The sequence below is a fragment of the Mauremys reevesii genome, linkage group 9, assembly GCF_016161935.1.
Source record: "Mauremys reevesii isolate NIE-2019 linkage group 9, ASM1616193v1, whole genome shotgun sequence".
Lineage (NCBI taxonomy): Eukaryota > Metazoa > Chordata > Testudines > Geoemydidae > Mauremys > Mauremys reevesii.
The window spans coordinates 84,407,344-84,424,362 of NC_052631.1; the positions used below are offsets into that span (position 1 = coordinate 84,407,344).

General features: G+C 38.0%; 1 protein-coding gene across 6 annotated transcripts in view; it reads right to left on the reverse strand.

Moving 5' to 3' along the window:
• Positions 1-4,920: 4,920 nt before the first annotated feature.
• Positions 4,921-17,019, reverse strand: part of ATRX (ATRX chromatin remodeler) — a 140,151-nt gene continuing 128,052 nt past the window's right edge. For 5 of the 6 annotated variants that reach the window (XM_039489126.1, XM_039489127.1, XM_039489124.1 and 2 more), the window contains 5 exons: positions 14,076-14,225; positions 10,473-10,598; positions 9,749-9,844; positions 9,018-9,146; positions 4,921-7,891 (listed from right to left, as the gene is read on the reverse strand). In XM_039489126.1, the coding sequence (XP_039345060.1) occupies positions 7,619-7,891; positions 9,018-9,146; positions 9,749-9,844; positions 10,473-10,598; positions 14,076-14,225 (774 nt within the window). In that variant the 3' untranslated portion in view covers positions 4,921-7,618. Of the gene's footprint in view, positions 7,892-9,017; positions 9,147-9,748; positions 9,845-10,472; positions 10,602-14,075; positions 14,226-17,019 lie in introns of those variants that run through there. The other variant, XR_005584794.1, reaches the window with a different exon arrangement.

The window sequence follows — 17,019 nt, forward strand, 5'->3', positions numbered from 1 at the left end:
AAAAGGCCCTAATTCTGGGAAGCACTGCGGCACATGCTATTCTGACATGCTTGCCTGAATCAGCACCAGCTCTGAAGGGTGCCCTCTGTGAAAACCACCTTATGGGATGCTTTGTTAATTTTGTCTCATTGATTCCATGTCAAATGTGCTCAGTCTTCAAGTTAAGACTCTGATTTAGCACAGCACTTAACTATGATTAAATGCTGCACTGAGGAGAGATGAACATATTGACTCAGGGGCTAAAAGGTAGTTTTTCTACCTGCTAGATCTGCAAATTCAGCTTGAGCTCTGGAAAATTAAGTTGGTCTCTCTCTTGTCCCTCACCCCACTATCACGGATAAAAGTTTTATAGTTCAAATTGCCCAGTGTCTTCTAAGGCCTTGATAACACCTGTGCAGCATCATACCCTCAATTGATAGAGTGTAACTTAACGAACAATTATGCTGATAAAGCTCAAGATTCCAGCTCCCTTTCTCTTCAGTTCTATGGCCTCTACAGGACTAACAGCCCAACTGATATGCTGACATTGACAGCAGCAAGTCTGACTCTGAATACACGTAGGGAGCAGGTCTGTTGAACAAGAACGTGCCATTTTCACATAGGCACTTTGTAGTGTACACCTGCACTTTAAATACAAAGTGCTAATAACGGTTGAGATACTGAGCCACTTAAGTGTCCATATGTAAAAGAAAACCAAGACCTGTAGCTTTAAAAAATGTTTGGCTTGCAACTTCATCTTTCAGCATTGTTTTTCAGTTTTGCATTTAAGGAGCTGTATGAATAGCTCTGGGAACCACAAACTCCTGAAGGTCTTAGCCCACCACCCTTACCTGATTCCCATGGTAGTTTTACCAAAATAAGGCTGGTTAGATCAGCTGCTTCATGTGTATTAGATTGTTAACACAGCTCTGTCTGATGCACACAGGTTTTTTTACCTGGTATCATTTCCCCTTGACAATCTTGCCAGTTCCTTGCAACAGTATTCCGCTCTCCCAAACATTTCTGTCCTTGCAGCTGAGTGTACGCAATGCAACCACCGCTGCAGACAGCAGACTTCAAGTGGCAAGGTAAAGATTAAAAGAGCTTTACCTGAAAGAACTAGACATGAAGGAATTTAATCCAGTGTTTGAAATAAAATGTTTATTTACCTTTATTCTCTGAGTCATCACTGAAATGTCTACGTCTCAGACCTATATCAGAAGTCAGAGTCAGGCTCATTTGTGAAACGTGTAATAAAATGTACCTTTTACACTTGTAAATGTGGTGGAAATGTTAGTATTTTACATTGTGTCAGTAGTTCCTATAGCTTGTAGCATTTTTGACAAGAACTGCAGATGGATTCGGAAATCAGTACAGTAGAGCAGCATGACAGGCGATGGGTGAAATGTTTTTCCTATAATCATATAATTTCCATAATGAAAATTCCACACACTAATTGCACTGATGGACAAGTTCCAAGGGTGCTGTGTAACTCCTGTTCCACAGGAAATAATGTTTGCAATGCTTCAATTTGAAACTTGTTTTGAATTAGTGAAAGAATAACTGAACGTATAAGATGGTTACTCACCGTAGTAACTGTTGTTCTTCGAGATGTGTTGCTCCTATCCATTCCAGTCAGGTGTGCGCGCCGCGCGTGCACGGCTCTCCGGAACATTTTTACCCTAGCAACTCCGGCGGGCCGGCTGGGCACCCCCTGGAGTGGCGCCGCTATGGCGCCTGTTATATACCCCAGCCGGCCCGTCCACTCCTCAGTTCCTTCTTACCGCCCGTGACGGCCAGTTGGAACAGTGGAGTGCTATCTCCCCTCCACAGCCCTAGCGTTTCTCCGTATCTTTAGTGTATATAGTTGTTTCACTTAGTTTAATAGTTAAGATTAGTTGAATAAGTTAGTTGTATAGTTGTTATAGTTGTGATAGTAGGGAATTAGAGGGGTTAGCCCCTCTTCTTCCACAACCGGTGCGGGCTCATGCCCAAGGCATCGGGCTTTAAGCCCTGTGCGGCTTGTCAGCGGCCTATGCCCATCGGCGACCCGCACGATTCCTGCCTGCGCTGCCTCGGGGAATCGCACAGGACTGATAAGTGCCCGATTTGCACGGCATTCAAGCCGCGCACAAGAAAGGAGCGAGACTCGTGACTTAAACAACTCCTTACGGAGGCAGCACTTCAGCCCCCCGCTCCGTCCCCGGCACCGCCTAAACCATCCTCGGCGCGCAGCGCACCAGCGGCACCGAGCCGTCCCGGTACCGAGGCTCCTAAAGGCACGCAGACGGCACCGAAGTCCCGGCACCGTTCCCTCTCCCCCCAGAGGAAGCGGAAGACGGCGCCCCTTTCTCACTGCTTCATTTGAGCAAAGTCCTGAGGAAACCCACCTGGACAGTAACAGGTACTACAGATAAACCTTAAAGGTTTTACTCCTGCCAAAGAGAACTTTAGTATCAAGTGCCTCCCCCAACTAATGCTATTTTGCATGTAGAGCACAGCAATTAGGAAAATATTATAGTACCATGCTATTAGGATTTTACATTTACAGGAGCAAGTGAAGGCACAGAGAGGTTAAAGTACTTGTTCAGTCACCCAAGAAGTAACAATTCTAATTCAGTTCCCTAATCACAAGACCACCCACTCTTCTGCACCAATTTTAGCTTGACTTGGTTCAAAGGGAGCTGCATTTCAAAGGGCTCTTTCCTGTAGGTTAGGGAGCAATGGAAGAGCCAACCTTGCAATCACAGTAGCCCCTGTTGCTGTTCTCCTTCAGCTTCATAGGGGATGTCAGCCAGTGGATTCATATACTAGACTCCATAGCACCCAGAGAATATAGACCTGCTTCCTGGGCTCCAGAAAAATCTGCCTTCCAACTCTAACCTGTGCAGTAGAAAGGTCCTGGTTCCTTTCAGTAGAGAGCTGCGCATTGCCCTAATACAATTGCTAATTTCTCTAGAATTCTTAATTCTAGATTTGCATTTTAGCCCCACTCTGAAAAACAGCTGACTTCCCCCTTCTCTGATACTCACTGAAGGGCTGGACTTTTCACTGTATAGCTGTCTGGAGGTTTTAAACTCATCACATTAGGTGATTTGGTCTAACCGTACTGACTCTTCTGCAGGCGCAAGTAGTAACGGCTGAGGTGGTCCTGGGTGGAGAAAAAAGAATAAGAAAGAGGAAAAAAATCTATGCATGGTATTGCAATTATTTCAACTCCAAGTCTGATCTGCTTCAGTACAGTTTAGGAATAAATTAACCCTGATGTCAAGCGAAGTCAACTCCAAGGAGAGTGGAACTATTGAGGTCACAGGATATATCATGAGCAGAAGAATGGGGATGATGTGGACCATGTAAATACTTGTATGCATGTGGTTGTGTCGGCTCCAGGATATTAGAGACAAGGTGGGTGAGGTAATGTCTTTTATTGGACCAACTAACAACTTAAGCTAAACAATCTGTTTCACGTTGCATTTTGCTGCAGGCTGGGAGTTGCTTTCCCAGACCTGAAGTATAGCTGTGTGTGGCTCGAAAGCTTGTCTCTCTCACCAACAGAAGTCGGTTCAATAAAAGATATTACCTCACTCAACTTCTCTCTCATATAAATACTTATTATCATAGCACCTAAGAGTCCCAGTTATAGACCAGGACACCATTGTGCTTGGCACTTAACACACACAGAACAAAAGGATTTACAATCTAAATAGACCCCAAGAGAGAGCCATGGATGATGATGGAGTACAAGGAAACAATGAGGCAATATTGATTTGCATGATAGGCATGTAGTCTCAGCACACCGACAGCTTTATTTTTGTTTTGTAGTGATGATGGCAAAGGAGTTTTAAGGAGTAATTCTTACAGTACGTATAGCACAGCCTTCCAAAGTTTTACTCACCTACAGCAAGTAACTGATTTTGAAAGGTTACACTTTTTTTCCCCCCCCATCATGGAGGGAAGAGGGTGAGGGAAGTAAATTTTGTGCCTGTGTTAGTAAGTTTGCATATAACATTTGCAGGGCTAGCTTAATGTAAGATTTAAGAGTCTCATATTTCTTAACTACACCATCCAAAAATTACCAAAAATGCAACAAGCATCAGCAGATCAATATGCTAGGTACAGCAGACACAGGCTTCTACCTGCTGTGCTGTTAACACGTATAGAGAAAAGAGTCAGAAGAAAATTAAGATACACATTGTGTGATTCTTTGCTGTAATAAGTGGTAATTGTGATTGGATTGGCCTTTGATTAAAGTCATATGGATCACTTAGTATTTAATAGGTGGTATGTAATAAAACATGACTATATTTGCAGTCATTAAAGCAAATATTAAAAAAATTACAACTTTGAATACCAAACTTAGAGGCCTAATGCTAAGGAGGGTTTGGGAACCTGCAGCTCCCATGAAGTCAGTGAGTTTCAGGCGCTCAGCACCTCTTAGCATCTGCTACCCTTACCCCAAACTCAGTTTGAACCATGTCTTTTTATATTATAATTTAGTTTATCTGATTGTTGGGCAAAAGAGAGCTCTTGCACTCAGATCAAAGTCCCAGGAAGCTGCGATAGATCCATTTGCAGAGATTCTTCTAGATGATGCATCACAAAAAGAGGTTGCACTATTTTTCTTTTCCAACATCTGTGTAACTGACCAGGGTGGTGATCATCTGGCACTGCACAGATCCTGAGTGCACATGAATCTCTGGAGAATCTCCAAAGGCAGGGGCTATTTATGTAGAAGCTAATACCTCTGGAACTCTTTCTTGGGTCCCCTATAAGTATTTTTCTTGAATCCTGAACTAAAAATGTGAAGACAGAGTTTATACCTGAGAGATGTCAGTTAACGCTCCACTCACAACCATTAGTTTATTTCTCAAATGACAAATTCCTCATGCATTATAACCAATGTGGATCTAACAGCATGTTAAAAATGCAGCACCACACATGTTTATGCATTTTGGTCACTTTATTAAATGAGATATTAAATAGTTTAAGTTTCAACTACTAAACAGCACTTTGAATGGTGAAAACACAGATAGTATATTGTCATACTTGAATGCTTCTTCTCTTTAAAAACACATTTCCAGTCCTTATATATATATTACAAAACAGCCTTATAGGAAGAGGTGACATCTTTTCTACAGTACTTAAGATATTTAATACAGAACTGAAAAGCCATCTAACAGAAACAAAGGCAAGTCTTCACAGCTGTATGATTTCAGCAGCCAAAGCTGGTTGATGGACTGAAACGTTACTATACAACTGGGACAAAACATATACAATATCACAATACTAAGCAAAAACGCTTTACATCCAAAGGAATAAACAGGTTACAAAATGTGGAGAATTTAGCAGGCAAAACTGTATTACAAGCAACATTTTTATTCGTCATCTTAAGCCATTTCAACTAGTTAAAACATCTAAAACAAATATAAAAATGAGCCTTTTATTACCTTATTGATGTAATGTTCTGTCTTTAAATATTTGTTAAAGCTTCATGTTATACACACATTATGCAGCTAAAATGTCAAGTGAGGAACATGTATACAAAGTGGTCCAAGTTTTATTTTCAATGCTTCTTTTCTTTGATTAATCTTCTTATGCATTAGTCTTCTGTTATCCATAGTACTATCCACAGTGGAAAAATGTGCCTTTCAATGTTGCCTAAAACTTCCACATTTAAGTCTTTGAGCAAATTATCGTAGAACTCCACTGAAAATTCCCAGGTCTGGTAGAACATATTTGTCTTATTCACGACATGCAGGAATATCAGTGACAGTTGTCCAGAGTACATTTGCATTCAAATGCTTGTCTCACAAAGTCTAATTTTTTTTTTAACTTCTTCTAAAGTGAATGCACCTTTTTTGGCTCCCCTCTCCTGCAAATTAAATAAATCTGATTACGGAGCTGGCAAAGGCTTAGAACATAAAGGGTTTTCTTGCAATGTCTTGTAACAGAAAAAATCCAAACCAACAATTTTGTTAGCTGGTTTTGCAGCAGATCTAACAAATTCTAGTCACATCACAAACCAAAATTCAATCCCCACATGAAGTATCTCACAAGATTTGTATGCGGAAACACTTGTCTTCTGAGTTCATTAAAACTCAAAAAAGTCCTTCAAGAGTGATTCAAGAAACCAAAACACTTCTAGTTGATGTCAGCAAGTCATGCGAGTATAGTGATAGCTACAGCAAATCCCTTCATCCAGCTTTCGTTTATCAACAATTCTCTAGCTGTTTTCAATACCTGATGCAGTATCACCTCAAATATTTCTGTCATTTGTCTCCTACATTCTAAAAATGTTTTCCTTTAAAAATATTATCAGCCAAACTATATGGAAAGAAAAGCCGTGTGTGTGTGTAAATGGATCATCATAAGCACAGAAAATGTGCTACTACCCATTAAAATGTTGGGAACGTAGGTGTTAATGACATGTAATCAATCAGAAACGTACCTTGGTCTAGATTTAAAATAAAATAAAATAAAAAAAAAAAATCAAAGGATCAAGGTCTTTTTGTACTAACATATTCTTACAAAAATGAAAGAAGGGGTAGGGAGAAGAGCATGGTAGGCAGAGATCCTTATCTATACAAGGAGATTTATTTCACAATTCTGGCAGCGCTGGAAATTGTTAAAGCACATTCATTCCTTGTATGAATTTAAAGTCGGCAATGGTTCTGCCACTCTAATGTTGTTTATAAAACAGGGAGTGACCCTAAGAATCACCACTATCGTAACCTCCAAAATACCAGTAATTTGATTTTTTTGGTCCCTATCCCATTGCCAGCAATGGGAAGAGACACTAGCACCAGCATCAAGGAGTTAACAGAAATGTGCTTTGTATCAGAGTCAATAAACAGTGAAATGATGTGTGAAGGATACAAAGCTGTAAATTTAAATTTACCAGTTATTCCATCACATAAAACTGAAAATAAAAAGTGGCAGAAGACTGGAGAAAAAAAATTCTCTTCTCAAGTCACGATTTAAGGCTGTATACACAGTTTCTATATAACTGCATGACAAAGTTTCAGAGTCGTAGTATTTAAGAATATTGCACTCAATTTTGTCTCAAGAGAATTTCCAGTTCCTGTTTTATTCCGCACAGATGATACAGCATGAATCCAGACTTCAGTCAAAAAGAAACTAGATCATTTCTCTGTCTTATCACACTCACTAATTTCAAGAAATGGGTAACTAGAAAAGTATTCCATAATTTGAGGAATCAACTCTAATCAAGAACTCAGCTGTGTACATTTTATATATGGCATACTGAAACATACAGATCTGTAGTCTTTCCTAAGTTTCTCATGTTTGATGATGGTTTTATGGCTACTAAAAACAAGCATAGGACTTTAGACAGTAAACCAGTGGAGCTGCTACTATTATGGAAGGGCTTGTTTTCACTGAAAACAATTTGATATCTCCTGTATTCAACACATGTAAGAAGATTCTAGGCAACATCACTGACATGAGAGGGAAAAATGTTACATCCTATTTAAAAACACAGTTGAAACATTAATATGGTACATGGCATTTAAGGGATCCAAACTATTTATGCAGTTGAGTTCTGTTAAGCCATTGATTCCTAAAAAAATAAAAAAGTTCTTTCTCTGATTTTAACAATCCGTTTAGTGCAAAATCACATTTATTTCCCTTGGGAAGGTCCTGGATTTTTGCCTCTCATTGGGGGTGGTGCACGCTGCAATGGTGGTGGCTGCATACCACCAGAAACTGCCTGATACAGTCCTCTCATATCTATCTGCTGGTAGGTGGAAGGATTCATGATTAAATTTGGAGGCTTTGGCATCATGAGATGACTCATTGCTGCTTGTTGATAAGACATTTGCTGCTGCTGCTGCTGATTGTACTGCTGCTGTAGTCTTCTGTTCATAAGTATCCGCTGAACACAACTGATTAACTGTGTGGAGGGAAAGTGGAGCTGTTAAAAGTGCATGACCTGTCTTAATGCAGCAAGTATCAAGTTTAGAGTTAAAAATCAATTTGTTAGGGGTACCATGGCTGAAGAAAAAAGCATTATTGTTATCACCATCACTAACATGATGGCATTCACAAGCTGATTACTGTAGAAACCAGTTAGTAACACCATTTAGGACTAAGTTCTCCTAATGACTTGCCTATTGTATTGCAGGCAGCATTTATGTTAGTTGCCATGGTGATATGCACTATACTGTGAAATTACTCCCATGTATTAGTTACAGCATTTGTTGTCAGGTACCATTTATCACCCCTTTGAAAATCCTACAAGTTGATGGGCAAATAAACATTTAGTGACAAACACCAAAGGAGAAAACACTTCCAGTTGGAGTAGCACCAACTGGGAAAGTTTCAGATTTCTCAGGATTACTTAGAAAGTACTAATGCGTTGTGTGGTTTAAAGTTATGTGCATTCTGCATAAGATAATTCCTTAGTGCCAGTACAAAGCCTGTCAATGGTAAAGGAACACACCAGGAAAGGGTGATGAGAAAGGTTTCAGACAGATAGCATTAGCATGGATTATTCTGGTTTCTGACTTGTTTTAAGGCAGATTCAATGCATGGCGGAGTGCTTTTGATCTGTTTTCCCATAGAACTACAATGCTGTAAACTGAACCATACTAAAGAGATGCACGTTCCTATATACGATTAGAAAGTTAACATCTTTAAGGAGACTGGGTCTGGTGTAAAGGCCACTGTATGCTACATGCCTATTACCAGTTAGGTATTTGGTTTTCTTTAAGCCACTAGTCTTCAAGCCCTTCAAATACATGAATTATTAGTAGAATTCGGGAGACTGTATTTTGCAATCTACTTTACAGGACGTCTCCCTAAATGAGCAATGCTAGTCCAAAACATTGCATGACCCAGCACTTTCTGGTGTGGAGGAGCAACACACACTGTTGGTAATTACTGGGCCCAAGGGACTAATAAGAAGCTGGCATTCTACAAAAAACATCTTTAATATCATGTGCTAGTCCAGGTTGGTGTCACTCACACACCCCAATCCAAATAAATATAACCATCTAAAAGGCATTCAGAATTCTTACCATCTGTTGTTTTGTCAAGACGTCATTGTAGATGGCTTCTCGGCGCTTAACATCAAGCTCCTGGCTTGCCTGTCTGCTTAGGGCCAAGGCCTGTACTTGGGTCTCTGTCAGGGTCAGATTTTCCTTCCACTGAAAAGGAAAAAAAAAAATACATTTTATTAGTCACTCTGATAGAAAAGTAAGGGCAATCAAGTTCTCACAATTTTTTCAGAGCTGGATTAATATAGTTGGCACTGAATGACAGCCCAGTTTCCAGTAAATATTCTTGGGAAGTACAGTTTTACAACTATAACCAGAAGTTATTAGATCTTTATATTGCCAATAAAAAACATGCTTTCTTAGATTTTATTTTAAAAGGAGAAAACGTATGAGAAGAAAACGGGGAAAAAACCATTCAGCTGAGCCTATCAGTCTCATGTGCAGGGAGCCAGCATTTTCACTGTATGGTAAATAATACTTACATGGAGCTATGGACCAAATCGTTGGCACTACAAGATTCTACTATGCACGCAGGTGCTATTACCCCAGTTCATCATTAATTAGCTGTTATTACAAGCTGTGGTAACAGAAATCAGCACTAATTAAAAATACTGCTTTATTAATAAAGAAAAAATAATATGACAATTAACTGGATGACTATTTACAATCAGAAGTCACTTCTTTGCTTGACACTGCTTCTTAACATTTTTCCAGCTCCTGAACAAATTTGGATTAATATGTATTTTACTTACTATAGTTGAAATTATATCTTCAAGGGGCTGAATTCTCACTGCAGTTACACTGTTGGTTGCTTCCACAACTTTTTCTCTTCCTTGATTAATGAGGTCCTGAAAGAATAGCAGACAATGAATTATAAAGGATAGGTGCAAAGCAAGAGATTAAGTTAACACATTTAGAAATGCTTTTTCTCCATCTCCAATTTATGTAACTACATTTGAAACTTTTTTACACAAGTTGGGTAATAGGATGGAAATAAATTCACACACGATTAGACTTTGGAGGCAAGTAAATGAACAGAAAATACAAATAAGTCAACTGAAAATAATCTGCTCACTCAATGCTTTTTAAATGATCAAAATAGTGTTAAACCCAAGTGACAAAATTTTACACCTAACAAACTTTTTGTAGTTGGCATTGTAAAATTATTACAATTGTCACATTCACACTCACTATGACTGTGTTCAACATTACTTCTTGTTTTAAATTATACTAGTACATGCCTAATATTATACATCTGCTACAGTGATCAGCTTCCTATAATCAGAATACACTGTTGGTATAAGCATTTCAATATGCACACACAAATCAGTAGAAAATGTGACATTCAATTAGAAGGCATTAACTATCAGGATGTTAAAAAGTTTCAGTAATTACTGATTTGTAACTTAATTAGAATATCTGAGACATGCTCAAAGCAATATCGATACACTGTGTCATTTGGATTTCACTACCTACCTCTAGCTGTTGGTTACTCATTGCTGATAATGCTCCCAAATTGAATGGAATATATGGAGTTTGAGTGTTGAAATTGATAGGGGGCATATTAGTCCCAGCTGGCATGTTGAAGCGCATGGTCAGACCCTTAAAAACAAAAATTGTACTTAGGAATATTCATAGTAGCTAAAACCAAGTTCTATAGCATGCCACTGCTGTCAGTTCTAGGAAAGAATTGAACACACACAAACAAAATACACCCTACAAGAGAAACCAAAGATCTTATAGATAAAGTTTTAACCCTTAAAACTGTAACCATCTGAGTGTATTGAAAATTCTTTCCAAAGTGTGGAATCAAAATGATGAAGTTTCCAACCACTCAGAGAAGCCTCAGTACTTGTCTTGAGATTTGAGTCTAGTTCATCTATAAATAACTGGTATAAACACAGTAAGAGAAGAAAATCCTAACAATGTCCTCAATTTGTCTAGTGATAGAAAAACCAGCTGACTTGATAGAAAATGCAGTATGCAGAGTTTTATTCATTGGAAGAAAGAAATACAAGACCCCTTGCAAGAAATAATTCTCAAATACACAAGTCCATTGTTGAAATAAAAGTAAAAAACATCAATTAGATCACAAAAGTTATTGAAGCAGAAAAATAATTCCCAAAAATATTCAAAGAAATTATACCACAAAGCAACTGATAGGCATGCCTGGTTGCACAAAGCCATTAGGATATTCTGGCAAACCTGTATTTCCAAAATGTAGGGACACCAATGCCTAAATAGGCTTAGTGTAACCACCATTGTTCTTTAAAAAGAATAATCCCACCTTCTGCAAAAAGCAAAGATGAATACTTTTGTTTTAAATAAATTTGAATTACAGACGACAATATAGTAAATTCTTTCTTTTGGGATTGTTAAAAAAGCAACTATGCCAGATTTAATAAATCTATGTAATAAATAAAGCTATGCCTTTGGAAACAACTAGGTAATAAAGCTATGCCTTTGGAAACAACTAGGTCTCCATAAATCAACCCCTATATAATTTTATCTTGGATATCGAAGAATCAATCCTGAATAGGTATTATTCTCTCTCTCAATCACAATCTGAAGTGGTTAACTTTCTATCAGATTTTATAATCTGGAATTGATATAATGAAGTTTGACAACTCTGAGGATGCTTCTTTCAGAATCTATATGTATATAAACTGTTACTCTATTTTATGAAGGGTATGATTTAAGTATTTAGAATAGTGGCAATGTGAATTAATTAGTAACATTAGGAGTTGGTAAGTAGCCAGGTGTATTAATAGCACTTTCAGCTTTGCCATAAATCACCCTGTGTTTGTTAAGGATTCTCATATACCGTAATTCACATATAGCCTAATTTTTTTTAAATTGAAAAAAGGTCTTTTTCCTATAGAATTCCTATTAAATACAAATGAACACAGAATTCTCAAAATTCTGGTAGGAATTACTCAACAATCTTCCAAAAATCTAAATTCTGCAGGGCTTCACATTTGAAAATAGAGAAAATAGTTTGTCAATTGTTTGATCATTCCAGTCCTTAGATTCTAAGCCCCATGCATAGAGCCCTTCATGGATACAAAATTTATATGCGTGGCTATAAATTGGTATCCGCAGAGCTGAAGGGCTCTACCGGGAACCACAGTGGCAAAAGTAGCAACATGTCGGGCTGCCACTCCCAGGAGCCAGTGCCCCACGCTGGCAGCAACTCTGGCATAGCAGTCCCACGCCAGCCCCACCCACTGGGGTGGGCACTAGGGTCAATGGCAGCTGTCCCTGGTCACGCTAGTGTATACAAGCGGCTTGCAAGCTCCCAGACAGGAGCTGCACACTGCACAGGGTTGTACTGATGCATGATTTCTTGTATCCTTCAAGCAGGTTGTTTTGTCTAATGGAAATGGTACTACCTTACACGTTTTTAAAATAAACGTCATGAGGTCTTATGCACTATATAAGATGATAAAACTGGAAAAAGGCACTTCTAACAGTAAAAGAATTGTTCAGAAGCCTTTCCCCCTCTCCCCCAGGTGTGAATGAAAGGGTTTCTTGGGTATTTTTGTTCTAGGTCCTGTTCAAAATTAAGTTTGGAAGACACATGAAATATAGTAAATTAAGGGGGTTTAATCCCTTTTCAGGAGGACATTTTCCTCTGACCATAGTCCTCTACCCAGACTGTGTATGGTGTTCTTTTGTGAGAACTTTTGTCCTCAGATCAAGACATTTAAAAAAAATAGATTGAAAACAGATGACAAACAAAGTTCAAGGCATGAGTTCATGGTCCTTTCTGGCCCTACACAACTGCATATCTATGACTGTTAAACTTGGAGCCATCCAGATGTTTTAGTGTCATATCTGACACAGTACTTCGGTTCCCTCAGATAAATTACATTGCTACCAAAAATCTCCAGCTATTCTACATATCTGTGAACTCCTGAAATTCTCTCTAAACCGAGTCAGATGCCCACTTAAAATCTTCAGCAACTTTCCATACTTCCCATTTTGTGAATTCAAAAGAGAAAGTAGATTAGTCATCAGATCTGATCACCAGGTGCAACATCTTTCAGACTTTCAGGCATTTTTCACTTCTGCTGCCTTTATGAGGAATACTCTAGCAACAATACTCCTATTTACACCAAACAAACCAATACTTAAGTTCTTATTCTCCTTGTACAGTATGATAATGCAGCCTAGTTTCAGTTTTCTCTGTTCTCCCAGCGGGTTAAGTGAAGTGTAATTATTTTCAACACTTTTGAACTAAGTCACAAATTTATAAGCATATTTTAAGAACAGATATTTGTATTCTCTTAAACACTAGAAAGTTTGTTCTACTTACTGCAATGACCATTCCCACTAAAACTTTCTGTCTTTCTGTCCATAATTCAAACCAAAGTAGTTACCTGACCATCAGTGGGTATCTCCCTTTTTGACAGTTTTATAAAATCCTTGTTATGCACCCAATTTCCTTCTCCCACTTTTTTATTAATTATTATTATTATTATTATTATTATTATAACAACAACCCAGGAATTACTAGATCAAAAAGAACTGTCTCTAGTTTAAGAATCTAGGACCTTGGGAATGAATAAACTGCAAACTCTCAGGCCAATTCCAGTATTTATTTATGCCTCAACTGGATAATATTTTCTGGGGTTAGGGAAAGGTGGAGGGCTTGTTTTGAAACCAGATGCCCATTTTTCCATTAAAAAACCTCAAAGGTAGAGATTTTCCATAAATTTTCAAAATGAAGTATCGTAAAGAATGTCAGCTGGATGTATAATATAAAATGTGAAAACTACAAAGCTAATTATTAATAAAAAAGTAACAAACACTAAGTAAAAATATCTTGAAGCAAATACATACAAAAGTCCACCACCAAAACAGCATCCATCTTTTCATAGTCTGGTTAGCTTTTATAGAAGTGATATTTAAAATTACCATTTATATAATATTATTCAGAAGCCCATTTTCAAGCCTATAATAGAGTTATTTCTACAAAGATTCATTATACTCACAGAACAACCAATTTCTTTTTTTAAACTGAAGATTACTTTCACACACCTGACACCCACTTTAAGTTAGTGCCGACATCTTTACCTTTTTTTCAGCTTCATATTCTGCCCAAGCTGCCTTCCTTTCCTCTTCGGTCAATTCTTCTTCCTCTTTATGGTCTAGGAGGGAATCATGTTCATGATAGCCCACTATATGTTCTTTGTGGATCTGAAGCAATTCTGCCAGAATTGTATCCTGTTTAAATGAAAAAGTACCATGAAATGAAGGTCACTTGTTAAATATTTTTATCTGTAATAGTGCTACAGAATATTTTTGTTGCGCATGTGCAAGTCATATTTCTTTGACCTGACTTTCACAATAGAGCTCAAAGCACTTCATATATAAACAAAACTAAAAGAAATTAAAAAAACAAAAAACAAATGCAGTTTTCCTGATAGGAAAGGTAATGGAGAAACAACCTCATGCAACAGATAGTCAAATAATTGAATGCACCCCTACAGTATGCCCAGGTTCCACAATGACTGATGCAGTATAGAACCTAAATAGAATGAAATGTGCCAAATAATTGCTTCTTTAAGAGATGCTTGTACCCTACCCCTGATGGGAGGCTATGATAATCTCCTTTAGTGATGAGGTAGAGCCTCCCTGTTGGATTTTATGAGTTGGAAAGTATTTGAGTCCAAATTGCATGTTTCAACCTAAAACTCCAGAAGCAGTTTCACTACTATACCACCAATAGTCCCTGGAGGAGGCCATCTTTTTCAAAATGGCAAGATACATGTGTTGGGATATGTAGTCTCCACACCTCTATATTAAAATGTCACATTTCTGGGTTCCATGCGCTGGATTTGACCAACAGGCCATGCTTTGGACACTCACATTCTATATTATCATATTCTTATTATCATATCATATATATCACTCATATTCTATATTACTTTCACACTTTTATAATAACTAAAATATTTAAATGACCTCATCAGTTGAAAATTGTTTTATTCAAAGTCCTGAATATTAAAGTCCTATAGAGCTGTGTTAAAAATTATCACTATTTTTCAAAAGTCACAGTCACTAACCTAAAAAACCCTAATTTATTAATTAAGCAAATAAAAGAGAGAACGTGGCAGGTAACTAACATATTTAGGTGCTATTGTCCTTGCTAGGAATACAGATGCCAGGTAATGAGATAATGTTATCTCAATTAAAAAGTGAAATAAAAGCAAATGGAGGAGAAAAGAATGGATGGAACAAAGCTGCTTGTATCTTAAATTAAAGTTAAAGGTTTAGCAGTCTTCATTTTTACTGAGTCAACATTTCCTTCTCCATGGGCACCCACATGACAATGCTTGGTGTTGAAATGAAAGAAATGCCTCTGAGGATCAACAGAACCAAGGCCCATAAGATTACTAGATCCCGCTCCTGTTGGGGCCACAAAGTGCAGACTGTGTTCCTACTCTGAAGAGCTCACAGTCTATATAGACCTAAGATGGGAGAAAGGGAAACAAATACAACTAGAAGGTATGGAATTAATCCACGGAGAAAAAGTGACTTGTAGCCCAGATCACACAGGGAGCCTGTGGCAGAGCCAGGAAGCGAACCCAGATATCCTGAATCCCAGTCCAATTCCTTAATCACAAGTGACTACTATCTGCTTCTACACTTTATACAGCTACACAGGCAAAAAAAACCCATAATTTTGAGTATTAAAGCAGTTAACATCAGTTTTTTTTTTTTTTAAGTCAACTTCTTTGTTTCATCCTTGCCCTATCAACTGGCCTCTTCATATGGGAGCCACCACATTTTCCTCCAGCCCCTCAGGAGCAAACTCTGTGATATATCCGTGTGACTAAAGGGCACATGAATCAAATAATGGGATTTAGGGAAAGAGAAAGGATATGGTAATAGGATACACAGAAAACATTTAAGGGAGGTGGGTGAAAGTCCAGAAGAGATTACAAAATTAAGTTAACACAATAAAAGCTTTCTCAACATACTGTAGCTGTACATAAGTGTGTGGAGGGTTCTTATACATGCATATACATTAGTTTCCATGGTAACACTATTACTGAAAACAATACTGGAATATAATCCACACTCACTTGGCCAACACAGTCATCAAAATGTGGTTTAAATTACATCCAACTGTGTATGTTTGCTTTTCTTTGTCTAAACTTTATTTTGTATTAAATAAAGCGATGACGATTGAAAGCTAAGTACGATACGCCATTACATTTTCTTAAATGTGAAAAACTAATTCATTCAATTTTATGTGAAATTCAGCAAAAAAGTTTAGTGATTTGCATTAGTGTACTCTGAAATTTAAAAAAAAAAGCATTTAGCAATATGGTTTATAGGTTTTTAAAACGATACTGAAATGCAATTTTGGTGCTGAACTGAAAATGGCTGAAAAATGTTTCCAAACTTAAATGTTTCTCCCAGTTGTCATTTTCAATTTTTCATGGAACTAAATGCAACAGAAGAATTGCATCTAAAAGAAGACTAACCCAGGAGGGCACACAACCTATATACTGAGTCATAAAATAAATACCTTTTCTCAACCAATTCAGTGACTTATAGAAAAGAAGCAGAGAAATTTACTATACTAGAATTAGCAGCTTTTTAAGAAGTCACAAATTTTCTCTTCTGAGGGTATGTCTACACTACAAGAGTAGTTCGATTCAACTTAATTCGAATTTGTGGAATCGACCTTACGAAGTCGAATTTGTGTATCCACACTAAGGACACTAATTCGACTTTGTGATTCCACACTAACGGGGCCAGCGTCGACTTTGGAAGCGGTGCACTGTGGGAAGCTATCCCACAGTTCCCGCACTCCCCACTGGCCATTGGAATTCTGGGATTTCCCCCCAATGCATGCTGGGGGGAAAACTGTGTCAAGGGTGGTCTTGGGTAACTGTCAGCATTCAACCGTCACTCCCGCCGGCGGGAAATCAGTTCGCGCACTTTTCCTGTTAGTGACAGCACGGACGCCACAGCACTCCACTGCAATCATGGAGCCCGCTGCGAT